Source organism: Trachurus japonicus, chromosome 9 (assembly GCF_045865225.1).
Source record: "Trachurus japonicus isolate A0001 chromosome 9, Traja_1.0".
Classification (NCBI taxonomy): Eukaryota; Metazoa; Chordata; class Actinopteri; order Carangiformes; family Carangidae; genus Trachurus; species Trachurus japonicus.
Window position 1 is genome coordinate 31,602,747 of NC_140915.1, and position 18,636 is coordinate 31,621,382.

Sequence of the window (18,636 nt, forward strand, 5' to 3'; positions counted from 1 at the left end):
TCTAAACACACTAGGGGAGTAGTATTACTAATCTCAGGAAGGGTGACATACGAACATACAGTATGTCTACTATTAAAGACAAGACCACCCGGCCCCAGGAGCCAACGTGGAGGTAGGCCAGTGGGTGACCCCTTGTCCTTTTTCCTTTTCCCCTCCCCTTTCCTCCATCCACTTTCTTCCCTTTTTTTGGGGGGGTATACTGCTTGGGACAGCAAAAAGGATGACATCGACTGTATATTCACTTTTTATCTATAATTATGACATACTGTATAATCTAATTTTTCTATTTCCATAAGGCATTTTAAATCAATATTGCTTAATGCGAATAAAAACATGTGGATGGAAACATGGTTACTGTCTCAGAGAGGCTGTCAGCAGCTCATCATCACCTGTGTGAATGAATGCATCACCTGAGATGTGGCCTCCTCCTCAGGGCTTCTCTGAACCTTCTCCCACGGCCTTGACCAACTTTTTGTAGCATCAGAAACAGAAGCTACAAAACCCTACTGTCTATTCTGATGTATCCTGACCTGCATATATCCTTCCCAGCACTGCTGTATGTCACATGAGCTTTCTCCATGTGTCCAGGTTTTCCATGATGAGCTGTCCTCGATGCGCCTCTGGGTGTCCATGCACGTGTCTGACCACAGTGGCTTCCACTACCGCCAGTTCCTGCTCAAGGAGCTGATCACTGAGCTCTCCCAATCTCCAGCCTCCACCATCAACACCAACACCACCACCACTGCCTGTTCACTGCAGCACCGGTCCAGCACAGAGCCCAGCACCGGTCCCCTCCGTCACGGCCACAGCCAGACTAACGGGGAGCTGTCGGGAGCGGAGGCAGCGGGGGAGGAGGAGAGGCAGCTCAGCTCCACCTCGGTCCTGCAGCTCTTCCACCAGGAGATGGAGCTGTGCTCAGACCTGATCCAGTCCTTCACTGGACACGAGACCCTCTGGAGTCACAGGTGAGGCCACACCCGAACGGGACAGAGGGGTTTGACCCTTTAGCAGCTTCTTAGGAAATGCTGTGTTTCCACTACGTGGTACCAGCCCGACTCCACTCTACTCGCCCTCTTTGGGCTTCCATTAGATAAAAGTACCTGGAATCTAGTACCTGGCTGGTACTACTACAGAACTAGACCGGTACCACCTTGGTTGAGGTTTCAAAATGGGTAAGGAGGTGCTTACTAGGAGGTGACATGAAAACACTGCCACTGATAACTGATAAAAGCTGTTTTAATTCCTGCTGCAGTGCTGTTAATATGTCACTTTATTAAGTTTTAATATTTTTTCATTAGAGAAAGTAACTGTTTAGATCACCAATATGTGATATGTTTTGGGAAATTTGCGCAGATGTTTTTGGAGATGTGATGAGCCGCCTACGGGATAGATGACGGTCAGCCTCCGTCGTTACCTGCAGCTCTTTGGAGATTTAGACCACTGGCTGATATAGTTCCCTCTGGAAGATAAATGTTGGTCTCACAGGTGAAATCTAACATCTATAACATCGACGGTCCAGATGTAAAGTGAAGCCTCATGTTTGTACTAGACAGAACGGCAACGCTGCCTCAGGGCTCTGTATAGATATCACCACATTTACATAAATAAATGTTCTAAAATGAACAGATTAGTATATCTGTTCATGTTCCAAAAAAAAACAAAAACAAAAAAAAAACAACTACTAAAATACAAGTAGCCTACGAGCAGTTGCTGCCCCCTCACCCTCTCCTACCCCTCCTACTTTTTTATCTCTGTACTGATCGCGCTTGTCTTCTCCTTCTTCACTTCTTGCTCTGATCTACAGTCTTCTTCGTTCTACGCATCCCAGAAGCCCCAAAATTACTCAGTGTGCGTGACAGCGCCCCCATTTACCAGCCGCAGAAAAGTGCATTTGACGTCTATGGACATCATTGGCACTCAAGCGTTGGATTTTGATTGACGCCCATAGACGTCAATGGCACTCAATGAGTTAACTCTCTACTCTAAAGGCAGAACTATCCTGTAATGGAAATGTCCTCCAGAATAAAGCCTGGTACCAGTCGAATGGAGCTGGTACCACGTAGTGGGAAACGCAGCTGAGGTGAAGCCTGGTAGACTGAATCAGTGTGGAGTGGGCTGTTATTGTGAGTTACTGTACAAGCTGCTACACTTAAGGAAGAACTTCCTGCTGCTCAGAGATTAGTTTCCTGCTCTTTTTGCTGATGCTGTGAGGGATTTCAGTTTTCAAAGATCTCTGTCTTCATCTGCCAGAAGCAATGAATTCAGCTGAGTCCAGTAAAGTCTGTAAGTACAATGTAGAAATGCTGCACCAGATTGTTCCCAGTCATGCTCCATTCTAACCATCAGATGGTGAAGTTCAACTACAGTCCAATGACGCCATATTTGTGACGACATTCACTGAATTTGTCATTCTCCAGTCACCACTGAGGTGACCTGAGAGAGTGATAGCCTGACTACAGGAGGAGGTCCAGGAGGGCAGATGGTGCCTCCTGTCCAGGGTGCAGCAAATATGCAGTGTTGCCAATATGATGTAGTGACTTTCATTTAGCAGGACCTCTTTCTGCTCAGTGCCACTGGGCCTGAATCCAAAATATCAGCAGCACCGTGTCACCTCACCCTGCAAGAGGACATCTGCTTCCATCTTGTCTCAACACCGGAAAATCTGACTGTACACACACGTCACTCCCTAAATGCTGATTGGTCATTTAGATAATGAAGTGTGGATAATGAGCAGAGTGCACACATACTCACAAGTATAAGAAATGTAATCTTAAATTTTTTTTTTTTATTAAATAGCAAACTTTTGCACATATAAAATAGCATAGATTGTGGTTGTGCAGTATTTGTGCATAATTCACTCTACCCGACGATCCACTGCCTCCACTTTGCCAGTCATGTCTCTTCAGGCTCATAGTAGTTCCTACAGTACCAGAGGCAGATCTCAGGCCTGTCTCTATTTATTTTTTAAAGGATTATTCTGCCTTGTCGCTGCTAAGAGTTGCACATCATGTGGCACCAGATGTGGGCCAGGTACTTCATAGAAAGGGCCAGGGCCAGGTACTTCATAGAAAACACAACTAACATTTTATTATAGTAATTAGTGGTGCAACGGGCCCATAACCTTACAGATTGGATCAGATCATGGTTTTTGAGTCACGGATTGGATCATTTTCGGATCAGCCGGGGGAGTGCAGGGGTAATTTCTTGGTTCCCTCATCAAACTCATCATATACACAATCCAACAACTCCAAAACACTCTGGTGGACAAGTTGTGACCTGCACATTCACCACGCTATGAGATAATAATGGAACGTTATGAGACGACCACTGATGCGCGTTCCCGTCGAGGGCAGTTTTTCAGCAAGCAGTCTCTGCATTTGCCTTGAAAACAACTCTGTCTCATAACGTTCTGTTATTATCTCATAGCGTGGTGAATGTGCAGGTCACAACTTGTCCACCAGAGCGTTTTGGAGTTGTTGGCAATTTATTATGAAAATGGACCAATTTGCCAAAATGTTGAACTACCCCTTTTGTAACTGTTGGAGACAGTATTTCATGAGTTAATGAAGTGTTTAAAAAAGATTAATAAATAGACAAATAAATTCATGATAATAAGAGAGTTAAAAAGAGCTTACGTTTATAAATAAGTTGATAAAAATGATTTAAGTTGTGTTATTTAAAAACCTTCATGTGAAGACGTTTTATTTTGAAAGTGTGTGGTCACATGACCCCCTGGTCTGTTGAGGGTGTGGGGTTGTGGGATTGTGGGTCAGAAGTAAAATGCGGGACCACAGAGAATGGAGGCAGGAAGTAATGCCACTGAACACTCAGAGATAAATACACTGCGTTCAAGAGGCGCAAACGGTAATTATGGTTTGGTTTCATATATATTTTATTGTGGTTGTATACAAAATGCTTTGACCATACAGTGGATACTTCACGTGTTTGTTTACGTTGAATTAGCATTTAGCTACAATGGACTCATATGGACTCTCTGTTTTATTTGTAGTTTTCACGGTGTTCTATGATTTAACTATCGTCGGTGGAGAAGGAGAATAAAAGAATGAAAATCAAGACATCAGTATGAAGCGTGGCCTTTTGTTGAACCGGTGTAGCTACAGTGAAAACGTACCGCTAACGAGGCCAAGACCTAAGACGAGAGACGAGAGCTAAGAGGAGAGCTACGCATGTCCGAGGCTATGGCGAGTTTATTGTGCCAAATCATGGATTACCAGGAGAAGGAGAAGGAGCAACCTCCCCTCCCGTCGCCGTCTGAACGTGTGGATTTTTGAATGGGAGTGGATGGGACAGCAGATGAGAGACCGGCGGCGACGTCACGGCGAGTGCACTGAAGGAACGTGTGACGGCGGCGACGTGACGGTGGCGTATGTTAGAATTACCAACAAATTTACGCCTGCTCTGGACGTCTGAACTAAGTACGTCGTCACCACAAACGTGTGAAACGACGTGTGAAACTAACGTCGCCACCATTGACGTGTGAAACACACGTCGTCGCTACTACGCCGTCGTCAGACTGCAGTGAAGTTAGTTTTAAGGTGGATATTTGACAGACATTCACTCCTTCTCAATAGGCTACATTAAAAATTCATAGAAAATATAAGATGTGTTCAAATACAATAAAAACAGGTTTGTGTCATAGAGGAGGCTTAGCTCTACCCTCCTGTGTTGATTTTGAGTCAACAGGTCACATGACCTAGGAGTTATTGTGCTATAATGCTCATATTTACTATATAAAATACATACAAAATTCATATAAAATATTATTTGTGTTTAAATGCTATTAAAACAGGTGAGTGTCATAGAGGAGACTTGGATCTTCTGTCCTGTGTTGATTTTGAGTCAACAGGTCACATGACCTACAGTAGGAGTTATTGAGCTCTAACGCCCATATTTACTGTATAAAATATATAAAAAATTCATGTGACCTGTTGGCTCAAAATCAACACAGAATGGCAGAGGTGAGCCTCCTCTATGACACACACCTGTTTTTATTGCATTTAAACACATTTACTATTTTAAATGAATTTTTAGTATATTTTATACAGTAAATATGAGCATTATAGCTCAATAACTCCCAGGTTATGTGACCTGTTGGCTCAAAATCAACACAGGATGGTAGAGCTAAGCCTCCTCTATATGACACCTGTTTTTATTGCATTTAAACAAATGTAATATTTTATATGGATTTTTGATTTATTTTATAGGCCTACTGTAAATATGAGCATTAGAGCTCAATAACTCCAGGTCATGTGACCTGTTGACTCAAAATCAACACAGGAGGGTAGAGCTAAGCCTCCTCTATGACACACACCTGTTTTTATTGCATTTGAACACATCTTATATTTTATATGGATTTTTAATGTATTGAGAAGCGAGTGAGTGAGCGAATGTCTGTCAAATATCCAACTTCAAACTAACTTCACTGCAGTCGTCGTCAGTAGGAATTATAGGACAATATTATAGGGCCTGGACTCGATTTAATCTAATTAATTAGAGGCTTTGTAATTAGGCTAATTAATGGAAATTAAGCATATTTGACCTGAGAACAGTGAGAATAGAAATGGTTTTTCGTGCCAGTAGCCTACACTATTATGATTAAAGCCTAGGCTACTGTATTTAATAGCCTACTTAAATCACAGCATAAAGTGATTTGTCCCTGTGTGATGTCGAGGGACAGGTCAGGACAGTCCGAAGACAGAAAGCTCTGAGTTTGAAGTCCTGGACAAGTCTGTGTCTTGACCACATGTCAGCTGATCAGCTGCAGCAGTGCAACTCCGCTCTTCTCAGCTCCACCGTGACCAGCGCTTTTTTTTCCTTTTTTTTTTAATGATGTTCCGCAGCGACCGGCTAAAGACTGGAGGATAGGCTATTGTAACCTCCCCCCCATCTGGTCAGACAGAGCTTCTTTAGATCAAGTATCATTTGAACCACGAGCCTTCTCATCCCCCTACAGTAGCCTAGCGCACAGCGTCTCCCAGACCATCATATGTAGCCTACTGTAAATTGTCAAAAAGAAGGAGAAAAAAAAAAGGCGAAAAGGGAGATGCCGGTTGCACTGGGTCAGGTCTGTCTCCAGGTTTCAGCAAATAAAAGCCGGTCTCAATTAGAAGCCGGGTCTGTTTTCTACAAGTTCTAGTGAATGAACAAAACCTCTGAAAGTGCTTAATTCCTGCTACAGTTCTTAAAGACCTGATGGTCCGATCTGATCCGCTATTGCGGCCAGACTCACGTGCATTAATTCTCGTCCATTCTCGAATTAATTATGATTAGATATTATTTCCCATCTTTGCTGAGCTGATTTGTTTTAAATGAAATAGCTAAAAGCGTCCCATAGATGCCTGTCTATTAACATAACCTACTGTGTGACTGTAGATATAAACTACAGGTCCACAGGTAACTTATGCTTAGCTCATAACCTGGTCCCGACCAGGTTATGTTCAGAGTTTAATCATAAAATCGGATATAAGGGCGCCGCTGTTTCACCATTTAACTCATTTACAGCTACATCACCTTTACTTTGAAAGTCCAGTGGATCTGGATCAGAACGGAGCGTTTGTACGGAGGGAGAGATCAGCTGATCCGCTGCTGTTGACTTTCTCTCTGAGCGTCTCCGCCGAGAGTTGTCTCCACCTATGATGTTCTCCTCACCCGTTGAGCTGAGTGTCAGGAGGTCATTAGCTATAGCCTATATTTTACTTTTATATACAGTCACCACTGATAGAAGTTGTTCGCTCGCAGCAGGACGGATAATCAGATGGATAATCGGTAAAGTTAATAATTTCACTTAATGTGGCCGTGAATAAATTAATTCCGATGTGTCGCCTGTTATATTTCAGTGTTGCCCAAACTCAAATCTTGAATAAGTTTCCGCTGTTTTCACATTTAAAAAGGTCTTTGTTTATGAGATTTGCTTGTACCTAGCTGCAGCAGCACCTAAAAACACTCACTATAACCTATCCAGCCTCGCTTCCAATAAAACACACACTCGTGTTATAATTGCGATCAGTGAAATATTTAACAATATAAAACACAATTTAAAATGACAGTTGATGTTGCTCCTAGTTTAAATGGATAAAGCTTCATATTTAAAAGTAGCGCAAGAGCTGTCAGAAAAATTAAAAGCAGCCTCCTCTCGTCGTATTTGCAGCAACACTGTTGCTTCAGGCTGCGATCGTGCTTTTTTTTTTATATCGCTCATACTCTCTCCATTAAAACAATTGCACTCCTCTGGGCTGAAATCATAGAACTTAAACATCATAACAAGAACATTATTGATTACAAGCTCTGTCACCAAGATATGTATTTTTTTTTTTATTGTTAATTCTATTGTTCTCTCTTTACTTAACTCTTATGCTGTCATGTGTAAATCTAGCTATTGTACCTACTGACACGTGAGCTGGAATGTCTGAATTGTCTGTTGTTCAATAAAGTTGGAAGAAAAAAAAGTAGGCTACGTCGATCCCCTCATCGTCACTTTCCCCAATTTACAGTAATTGAGTGAATTCCAGTCTTTCAATATTGGATTCACTTTTTGTTTTTCTTAGGCCTAAACTGTGTTTTATATGCACTGACGGTGCTTTGTGCAGCTTAGGCAGTAGTAGCTACTTTTTACAAACTGCAGGTGTGTGTGGTGGGGAGGAGGGGAGGAGGGATGGGAGGAGGGATGGGGGGTGGGGGTGGGGGCGGCGGCGTAGGTGAGGCGATGTACTTATCAACACGTAGGTGAGGCGACGTAGGTGAGGCGACGTACTTATCAACACGTAGGTTAGGCGACGTACTTATCAACACATAGGTGAGGCGACGTAGTTCAGACGTCAATTCCACACGACAGTCTCCTTTGGCTGGGTAACCGTGGCACTATCCACTCGCCATACGAGGCTGCCAGAGGCAACAAGACCGCTGGAGCGACGTGTGGCCGGAACGACCAGGAGCCGACTAGAGAGAGAGAGCGTCTACCGCCGAGTATCGCAACTTCATCACGGCTTGCTGGAGAGAGAGAGGGAGAGAGGACCGCAGCGTCAACCACCGGAGCACCGCGACTCCAACACGGCTTGCAGAGAGAGAGAGGACGGCAGCGTCAGCCACCGCAGCACCGCGGCATTGTCGACGGCGAAGTACCGCAACTTCACCAACAGAGGGCAGCGTTTACCAGCGAGTGCTACAGCTCTTCATATATCCTTACCTGGCTTCAGCTGGCATGGTCTCCAGCCTTCAGGCAGAGCAGTTCTGCAATAATCCTTTGATTTGAGAGTACCAACCTTCAACTCTATGAACATTTTAAAGGTTGAAAGAGCTTAACTTGTAAGCAACAGAGGTTTTGAGTGAAATGCTTAATATTCCTGCTTTATATTATTTTGAATGTCCTGTGTTTTGACTTAAGAGTGCAAATGCATTACCAAATAAGTGCATAAGAGGTTTATAAAAGTAACTATTGCTACTTATTCGTTCTGCTACATATGCTTAGCAATAATTTAGTCATAAATACAGTAACATTTCTATTTCATTGCAATGTCAATTCACAGTGACAAATCACAATGTGAGGGTCCTAGTGAACATGTTGAGTCCCTTAAAGCAGAGTTAGTAAGATTAAATGAACGGTTAAAATTTCAGATTGATGAGGCTGAAATAGAGAAACTAGAGACACTTATTGATGATATCAATGCTAAATTACAAATTCAAAAGCTACCAGTTACAGAGCCAACCTCCAAAGTTGAACCCCGTAAATCCTCACGGGAGAAAGTTAACTCCCAAAATGCTGGAGCTAAAACAACAAGAGACTTCTCAAAAGGAGAGTAGGTTTGTTATGTTTTATGACAAATGGAAGGAGCAAATTAGAGCTACACGTTCCTCACTCAAAAATGAGTGCTCTGATAGAGACTTGTGTTGCATGATGGACGCTGTTGAAGGGCTAGAGGCGCAAGTGAAAGATGCATATGAGAAAATCCGAGCACAATCTGCACCTTCCACTGATATCAGACGTAAAATGGATTCATGCACAGCAGTAACTGCAGATGTGATGGTGTTGCTGAAGGTGCGCCTGAGTGAAGTGGGGCAAGATGACTTTGATGCTAAGGCAGAAAATGCAAGATTGCACATGATGCTTGACAGAGAGTATGCACAGTCAATATTTAGTGCCTCAGTCCCCAAATCTGTTTGCAGCCACCAGTCAAGATGTCCATCAGAGCAGCAAAGTATCACAGTAAAAAGAGCAGACCATATCACAGGATGATATTCAGTTCATGCAGATCCTGAACGAGACAATACAGCAGAACTCAGACGGCCACCTGGAAATGCCACTTCCTTTCAAAACACGTCCACACCTACCAGAAAACAAGCGCCTCGCTCTGGTGCGACTGAAGTACCTAAAAGGAAAACTTGAGAGAAATCCCAAATTCAAGGAGGACTATGTTAAATTCATGGCAGGTGTCATCGAAGGTGGGGAAGCAGAGAGAGCGGAAGACTCGCCCCAGGACGGAAATGTGTGGTACATTCCACATCAAGGGGTTTATCACCCAAGAAAACCCGAGAAAATTAGAGTTGTATTTGATTGTTCTGCTAAATATGAGGGCACAGCTCTAAATGATCACTTACTGACAGGACCTGATCTCACCAATGGTCTGACAGGGGTTCTCTGTAGATTCCGCAAACATCCAGTTGCAATCATCTGTGATGTAGAGAAAATGTTTCATAGATTTCATGTAAGCAGAGAGGACAGAAATTACTTGCGGTTTCTTTGGTGGGAACAGGGGGATACTAATTCAGAGCCAAAAGAATATCGCATGAAGGTCCACCTCTTTGGGGCAGCGTCCTCCCCTGGGTGCGCCAATTATGGTATGAAGTTCTTAGCAAATGAAAATGAAAAAGAGCATCCATCTGCGGCCAACTTCATAAAGAAGAATTTTTATGTTGATGATGGCCTCATCAGTGTAGAATCAGAGACACAACAGATCCAGCCCAGTGGTACCACATTGATACTGATCAGAATCCGGCTGATCATGCCTCCAGAGGCCTCAAGGTGGCAGACTTGATCAATTCCAATTGGTTTACTGGACCAAAATTCCTCTGGGAGAGAGACATTGCCACACCAAAAACAAATCCAGAGCTCATGGTAGGAGATCCTGAGATAAAAACAACACAAGCACTGCAAATCAATGTAGTCAAGGAAGAGAATTTCCTGGAGAGATTTGAAAGATTTTCTAAGTGGCACACTGCATTGAATGTTGTAGCTCGAATCCTACGGCTAGCACAAAAAGACAAATCACCAGAGCTCATAACAGTTGAAGAAAGGAGAAAGGCTAGTTTAGTGCTTGTGAGACTAGCACAGAAAGATGTCTTCAAAGAGGAGATTCAGAAGCTCAAGCAGGGAAAATTGTCACATAATAAGAAGTTGTTTCAGTTTGATCCAGTGTTGCAGGAGGGTGTCCTCAGGGTGGGAGGGGGATTAAAAGCAGCTTCCTTACCTCTTGACCGGAAACATCCTGCGATCTTGCCGAAAGATGGTGTTGTCACACGTCTGATCCTGGACTACTGTCATGGAAAAACTCAGCATCAAGGCAGAGGTCAAACACTCAATGAACTGAGAGCAAATGGCTACTGGATTCTTGGTGGCAGTAAGGTTGTGGCAAATCAAATCAAACAATGTGTCCCATGCAGAAGAGCTCGCAGGCCTAACGAAACACAAAAAATGGCTGATTTACCTGTGAACCGTATTGACCCCTCACCACCATTCTCATTCTGTGGGATGGACTGTTTTGGACCCTTTCCAACTAAACAGGGTCGGAAGGAAAGTAAGAGATATGGTCTGATATTCACTTGTTTATCATCAAGAGCCATCCACATTGAAATGCTTGAGGATCTAACAACAGATGCATTCATTAATGCTTTGAGATGTTTTATAGCTATCAGAGGACCTGTAAGAGAGATCAGATCAGATCAAGGAACAAATTTTGTCGGGGCTAGAAACGAATTTTCAAAGACTCTAAAAGAAATGGACAAAGACAGAGTGGCTGCTTATTTAGCAGAGAAACAGTGTGACCTTGTAATGAATGTACCTGATGCTAGTCACATGGGAGGTGTATGGGAACGCCAGATCAGGACAGTGAGGAGTGTTATGACTTGGGCCCTCTCAAAGAGTGTTGGGAGGTTGGATGATGCATCCTTGAGAACATTTTTCTATGAAGCCATGTCAATAATAAACAGCCGCCCACTCACTATTGACAGCATCAGTGATCCTAAAGGTGAAGAGCCACTTACACCAAACCATTTGCTCACCATGAAAACCTCTGTCCCTCTGCCTCCTCCAGGAAGATTTGAGGCAGAAGATCTGTACGCCAAGAAAAGGTGGCGCAGAGTACAATATTTGTCCGAACAATTCTGGTGTAGGTGGAAGAAAGAATATTTGACAAACATCACTCTGAGGCAAAGGTGGCATTCTCCACGGCGCAATGTTAAGATTGGAGATATTGTCATTCTCAGAGAAGAGGGATCTTCTCGCAACGAATGGAGACTGGGAAGAGTACTAAATGTTTGTACAGATGATGATGGTCTGGTGCGTAAAGCCACCATACAAATAGGTAACAAAAAACTAGGAAAGGAAGGTCAAAGGCTCACTAATCCATCCATTATTGAGCGTCCTATTCATAAACTTGTTGTGTTAGTGGAAAGTAACTAAATGTATTTCCATAGTTACCAAAACATGTAACATGTACTTGTGTTGAGAGATGCAAAACCATTCTTGATCTCAGAGTTATTCTCTCATATTTGTTTTGTGTATTGTTTCAGAAATTACTAGATTTATTCAAGGTTAAAGGTCATCATAAATCATAGTAATTGGTGGGAGTGTAACTGTTGGAGACAGTATTTCATGAGTTAATGAAGTGTTTAAAAAAGATTAATAAATAGACAAATAAATTCATGATAATAAGAGAGTTAAAAAGAGCTTACGTTTATAAATAAGTTGATAAAAATGATTTAAGTTGTGTTATTTAAAAACCTTCATGTGAAGACGTTTTATTTTGAAAGTGTGTGGTCACATGACCCCCTGGTCTGTTGAGGGTGAACTGTGGGATTGTGGGTCAGAAGTAAAATGCGGGACCACAGAGAATGGAGGCAGGAAGTAATGCCACTGAACACTCAGAGATAAATACACTGCGTTCAAGAGGCGCAAACGGTAATTATGGTTTGGTTTCATATATATTTTATTGTGGTTGTATACAAAATGCTTTGACCATACAGTGGATACTTCATGTGTTTGTTTACGTTGAATTAGCATTTAGCTACAATGGACTCATATGGACTCTCTGTTTTATTTGTAGTTTTCACGGTGTTCTATGATTTAACTATCGTCGGTGGAGAAGGAGAATAAAAGAATGAAAATCAAGACATCAGTATGAAGCGTGGCCTTTTGTTGAACCGGTGTAGCTACACCTTTAATGTATCGCTCTCCTGCAGTAGGCCATAGAGGAACACAATTCGCCCTCAGGCTCCAGACGAGACCTGAGGCCCAGACCATCAGTCTCACACCTCACTCACCCCCTCACACTTACACAGTGTCCCAGGTGTGACGGGACCTGTCAGCAGCGTCATGTCCAGCTGGAGCCTCTGTGTTGAGGTGAACGCTGATATTTTGGCTGCAGCCAGGGACTGTAAGACATGTGTGTGTGTGTTCAAGTGTTAGTTTGCTGCCTCTTGCCAGGTGTGAAGGGGAGCAGTCCAAGATGAGACACGTCCTCATTAATCAGATTAAATCTTGTGTTGTGATGACATACAGTAGGGGTGATGTTGTGGTGTAACAGCTATAGCTCTTTTTTGTTAAAGGGGTAGTTCAGCTTTTTTGAAGTGTGGTTGTATGAGCTACAAATGCCCATTAGGTACACTAGATCAGTGGTTCCCAACCCCCGGTCCGCGGACTGGTACGGGACCGTGGACCATTTGGTACCGGGCCGCAGAAAGAGAATGAAAAAAATATAAAATTGTTTATTTTGTCTAATTTACACTTCCGGTCGTTTTATTTTGGAAATTTTGCCACTTCCGTTTGTGTATCTTCCCAGTGCTGCGTAATTGACAGGAGTGAAAAACTCAATAATGAGATGACAGAAGACCCAACGCCTGCCAACAAAAAAAAAAGCTGTTCTAAAAGAAAAACCAAGAGTCCTATTTAAATTATGGGCTCATTGCAACAGGCGATTCACATGCTCCAAGCAACTTCAAATCTCCCTGTGTTCTGGATTAAAGCAGAATATCCTGAGATCGCCATAAAAGCACTGAAAACCATGTGACCGTCCACAATTGTTTTTATATTGTAGGTGTAATGTAAACAGGAGAACGTACGTACCACCAGTAAACGGTCCGCGGGGATAAAAAGGTTGGGAACTCCTGCACTAGATACAGTAGAAAGGTCTATCTAGTGTACTGGGGCATTTGTAACTCATACAACCCCACTTCAAAAAAGCTGAACTATCCCTTTAAACATTCTGAGGGTAAAAGGACGTGGACGCCCAGAAGTGCACTGTTTACGACAGTTTTACAACGAATCCAAGACAAACAGCTGCTTGTGCAGCATGAGGACCATACTCCTCGTACTGCATTACCTGTATTAATGTAGAACATTTTAAGTGATAATAAATAACCCTCCCCCTCCCCTCCCCCTCAGGCGGCATGTGTTTTACCTGTGGGACCAGTGGAGGAGGGACCACCAGCACCACTGCAGCACTAACGGAGGCAGCCAGTCAATCCACCTCAGCAACAGCGACCCCGACCTGGCGGATGGCGGAGCCGCGAGCTGCACGGCGCGGGGCGAGGCCGTAAACGGACAGAGGCGTGTCAGTGAACCCATGGAGGTGGACAGGGCGTCCCAGCCAGACCTGCGCGACAGCAAGCGACTGAAGAGAGGCGTCCAGCTGCCGCCCCCCCCCCAACCTGCCCTCCGAGCACAGCTTTTTGAGCGGGATCCTGGACAGGTGCTCCAACCCCGAGCAGAGACGCTTCGCCCTGGCGTACAGGAAGTGGTTAGGCACTGTCATCGGGCAGCAGCCTTGAGACAGACAGAACAGTTAGCCCCATCCTGTCTTTACATTGAAGTTGCCTTTAGACGCAGACATAGGATCAGCTTCCCCACTATAGTGCTGACAGTAACTAATAGTTGTTCAAATGCAGTGTTGGCTTTAGGAAGCCCAGGTACTGTCCTGTCCTCCTGACAGCGAGTGGAGCGGATGAGGATGAGGACGGGATGTCCTTCCTCAGAAACATCTGGATCCTCATGAGCTCCATCTGAGCCAGTGCTCCTTCAGAATGGAAATCTGCACGCACGCACACACACACGCACACACAGACTACTCTCATGTCAGGTGTCTCGATGCCTCAGGACGACTGCTTGTTTTACAGCTCAGCTTCATTTGCACGTTACTGCACCTCTGTCCAGATGTTTCGGCAGAAACGCTCAGTGAAGCTGCGATAGGAGGAGGAGGAAGGTGAGAGAGGAGCAGAAGTTACACAACCGAAGGCCAAAATGGCAAAAATCATAAATAAGAACATTATTGAATAAATAGATTATCCAATGAAATGTGCCATAATTTAATTAGATGGTTACAACAAATTTTATTATGTGGTTTCACCTCATCATAATAATAATAATAATAGTCACAGTGGTAGCAGTTTATTGGAGTAAATTTCTTTTCAAAAGTCTGTTTTCTCCTGATTATCTGAGAACAAGAATCAATGACGCTGTCACAGGAAGTGACATAAGAGTGTGAGTGGAAAATCCTTTGTTTTATTAAGCTTATTGTGAAAGATTAATATTTTTATTTAAATTATCTGCTCTATTGGAATGGAATAGGAGGATTGTGTGCTCTCTGATTGAACTTCTTCCAGTTGACATTTGGAAGTCTTTATTTCAGCACCTCTTCAGCTGAATGCGTTGAAATCCCCACCCCACCCGCTTCTCGTAGCAGCAGCGGTTTTAAGCTCAGGACTGGAGGTTCCTCAGATTTCCATTCTGAAGCAGTAGCCTGTATTAACCCTGTCACCCGGTCCTTTCCTCCGCCGATCCTTGATTTGTTGCTTGTGGTTCTTTTCCGGATCGGTCAGTCCTCACATGTAGCCGTGTGCTGAGTTACAGTAGCTCACAACAGAAGCCCAGACAGCTCGTCACTAGCTAACAGTCAGTCGGAGGGAACGTACAGGTGCGTAACCTCCTGACAACCTGAAGCACTAAACACCTGAGTAGAGGAACATTTCAGTGGGACTGATGGGACTTTGAAGGACAGGGTTCTCCAACATCCACTGGTGCTACAAGCTGCCGTCACTACAGCTGTTACAGGTGTGTAGTGTTCAACAGGGGAAACTGAACAGCACTTTGGACTATTGATGATAATAGTCTGTCCTTGTTTTTCTGGGGTATAACAATAATATTACAGTGAGTTTTGTTATTTTGCACCGAGCGCGTTAACATTAGGCCAAGCTGCTTTACGTCACTACGTCATTACAAGTAACATCGAAAAGGTCAAAATCTTCATCACCTGTTTTTGGATTAAAGGAATCAGTTGTACCATGCTGCAGACGATAGCTCCTCCCTCTACACAATGTCACCTGTACTGAGAAAGGAACTGTGTGTCTGACACACACCTGAGGTCGAACTGGCTGCAGTTTGAACAGGATCCATCTTTGCATTTTTTTTTTGTTTTTGGGTTGTTGTTACTAGTTTAGTCACAAGTGAACAAATACATGACACGTTTTCATCAGTGTAGCCATGGTCACAATTTATGATATTATATTAAATTATATTATATTATGACAAAGACAGATTGGTGTCGGTCTGGAGCCCGAACAGCTGACCTGCTGGCACAGTCACCATGAGCTTCCTCGTCACTCTCCCCATGTTGTACTTAGCTTCTCTGAGATGTCACCACCTCAGATCACTGTGTACGTTATCATATATAATCTTCAAACTAGTATTTTGAGCCATGAATCCTGTAAGTTTGGTGCATATCATTAAGTGTACGTCAGGGGATTTTAACATCCTTACAAACCTAGAACACAAACTTTGAATACAAGTCTATCTATGCAGAAATGTTTTTTAATGGTTCTACAAGCTTTTAAAAATAATGTAGCTTCTGTTTTCTCAGATTTCTTCTTCGGTCGAGGGTTTGTCCTTCACAAGTAATCCCTTGCATCTCATTCATTCTCTATTTATTTATAGAGTTAAAGTATTTTATCTTCACTCTCAGTGTTTGTCAACTGCTTACCAAGAGAATAAAGCTAGTCTGAAATAGAGATTGTTTTCACCTGCTCTTTGTGTGCGCGTGACTTCATGAACCACTGATTTCCAATGTGCTTTAAATTGTTCATAGTCATGGTTGGAGAAATCAGCCTTTCTTCACTCCCACTGCAGGACCTGCAACACCGATCCTGTGTTGGCTTAAACTTTACTGCAATTATGATTAAACCTGAGCTAAATCCACTTCATCTCAAAATGCACATGAAAATCAAAGTCTTTATGAATGTGTTTTAGAACAGTTAACATGCTTCCCAACAAAATGTGAAAACCAGACCAACTTTGATTTTATTTCCACACTCTCACCTTAAAGCAGAAGTAAGCGGAATGTTTGTGTTAATATAAGTCTTAAATAGTTATATCTTCCGACAGCAATCACTTATATAGAGTGTTTGGTCTGAAACACGGGTCTGTCAGTCACTCTGCTCTGCTGTAAGCCGAGGAGAAAACTTTCCTTGTATCCTACAACCTTTATCCAATGAGGAGAGAGAACGGCATAAAGGGGCGGTCCTCTCTGTGTGTGCAGCCAAGGGATGCGCGTGAATGTGGTGACGTAGGGATGACGACCGGATCGCTTACTTCTGCTTTAACACAATGTATTGCTGATCATCCTCATGTTACCAATGACTGAGCTACATGGATAAATTCTGACTGAGAAGAAGGTCAGAGGCGTTGTGTGTTCTTCATGTCCCCGGATGCCCTTGAAGGATTTTAAAGAGGAACTATGCAAGATTTTTAGCTATATGCTACATTTTTACCTTAAAGGGATAGTTCACCCAAAATTCAAGTTTCCCTCCTTATCTACTCACCCTCATGTTGACATGACACCGTCGCGAGAGAGGAAGCAGTGAAACACACCGCCCCGACTACTGCCGACTACACAGCAGCCTGTACGTTCTGCGCTTGCGCGAGATGCAATAACTCTCCATAACAGCGGGTGGCGCTAGTCTCGTGCCCGTAATCCGAAACATGAAAACAGGAAATGACCTAATGGAGAAACCATAGAAGAAACCAGGCAGATTAAAAACAAAGCGCACACAACAGCTTGGTATTAGTTTTGAGAAGACGTTTTAAGAAGACGTTTTGGAAAACAAATCTTAAAAACGATCCAACATGTAGTTCGTCTTTGCCTGCGTCATGTGTTTTATGCGATCCATGGTTTTATGTGTGGGTTGTTTACTATCATCACTTCCGCCCCTCCCACACACCGCGCTGATTCGCTACGGCACCGCCCGTCATAATCGTCATAGTTGGCACACAGCCAATCAGAGTACCCGACGAGTCTACTCTCCCGACGGCCAACGAGCCCCGACTGAGCATGTTGAATCGGCCCCGACGAGACCTGACGGCTTCCGACGGAGGTGAACACACCAAACAGACGCGGACCTGACGAGACCTGACGAGGCCCGACAATCGGGGCGGTGTGTCCCTGGCTTAAGGGGCTGGGAGAAGTTTCAGAGTCCTCCGTGCCTTCTCGGAGTTACAGGGGGGCTCGGCGCAGCACTGCATGTCCATATGACGGTTGCGAACGGCTCTCAATTTTCTTTGTCCAAAAAGACACACCAAAAAGCATCCAAATACCTCCATACTGCTTGTCTGTAATGTCCCTCTTGTATTGAAGCCCCAACATGAGAAATTGTTCCGAAAAAAATTAAATAAGTCTATATTTTGTTTGTAGCCTCCGACCCGGTGTCTTCAGCTCTTGTCTCTGCAGCACCGCGAAACAAACGCGCCCTGTAATATCTTGTTTATGACAGATAAGAATCTGAATCTGAATCTACACAAATATAGCCTACACATCGTAACATCGTATATGATAGACAACAATACCGCTCCATGGATTGGTTTCTCGCTGGCTTTGTTAAACACAAATGCACACGGCCAGGAGGAGGGTTAGCAAAACAGTGGAAATAGACCAGACTTGCATAGTTCCCCTTTAAGGTGTTTCAGAATTTTAACTGTTTAAAGTTCCCTTGTTGTAAAATTAGTTGCTCAAACCAGGAGCTCCAGGTGAAGGAGCAAAGAGCATCAAGATGACCTCAGGTCATGTTTGAGCCTCGGTCAGACCCAGACTTTAGAGAGGTGAGTGTTCAGTAAACACAATTAAGTAGCATATTATTATCTTTGTAATTCTGTCCTCATATTAGGCTACAAATGTAGCAAATGCCATTGGTAGCTGGCTGACTTTTAGCACTGCTGTGGAGCAAATAGCATCCATGCTAGTGTGGGCTAACTAAACGGGTGTGGCTGGGTTGTTTGTCTCGGTCCCGTCTTCAGAGGAACAGTGTGATCTGTACTTATGTGTTTGTGGACAGTTCCATTGGGCTCCATGATCACACTGTGGA

The 18,636-nt window shown here is 43.6% G+C and overlaps 1 protein-coding gene across 1 annotated transcript in view; it reads left to right on the top strand.

Annotated features, from left to right (window-relative positions):
- ptar1 (protein prenyltransferase alpha subunit repeat containing 1) overlaps positions 1-16,288 on the top strand; it is a 54,825-nt gene extending 38,537 nt beyond the window's left edge. Inside the window, 3 exon segments of the mRNA XM_085787393.1 lie at positions 589-965; positions 13,673-13,933; positions 13,935-16,288. Coding sequence (XP_085643519.1) covers positions 589-965; positions 13,673-13,933; positions 13,935-14,058 — 762 coding nt within the window. The 3' untranslated portion in view covers positions 14,059-16,288.
- Positions 16,289-18,636: the final 2,348 nt, after the last annotated feature.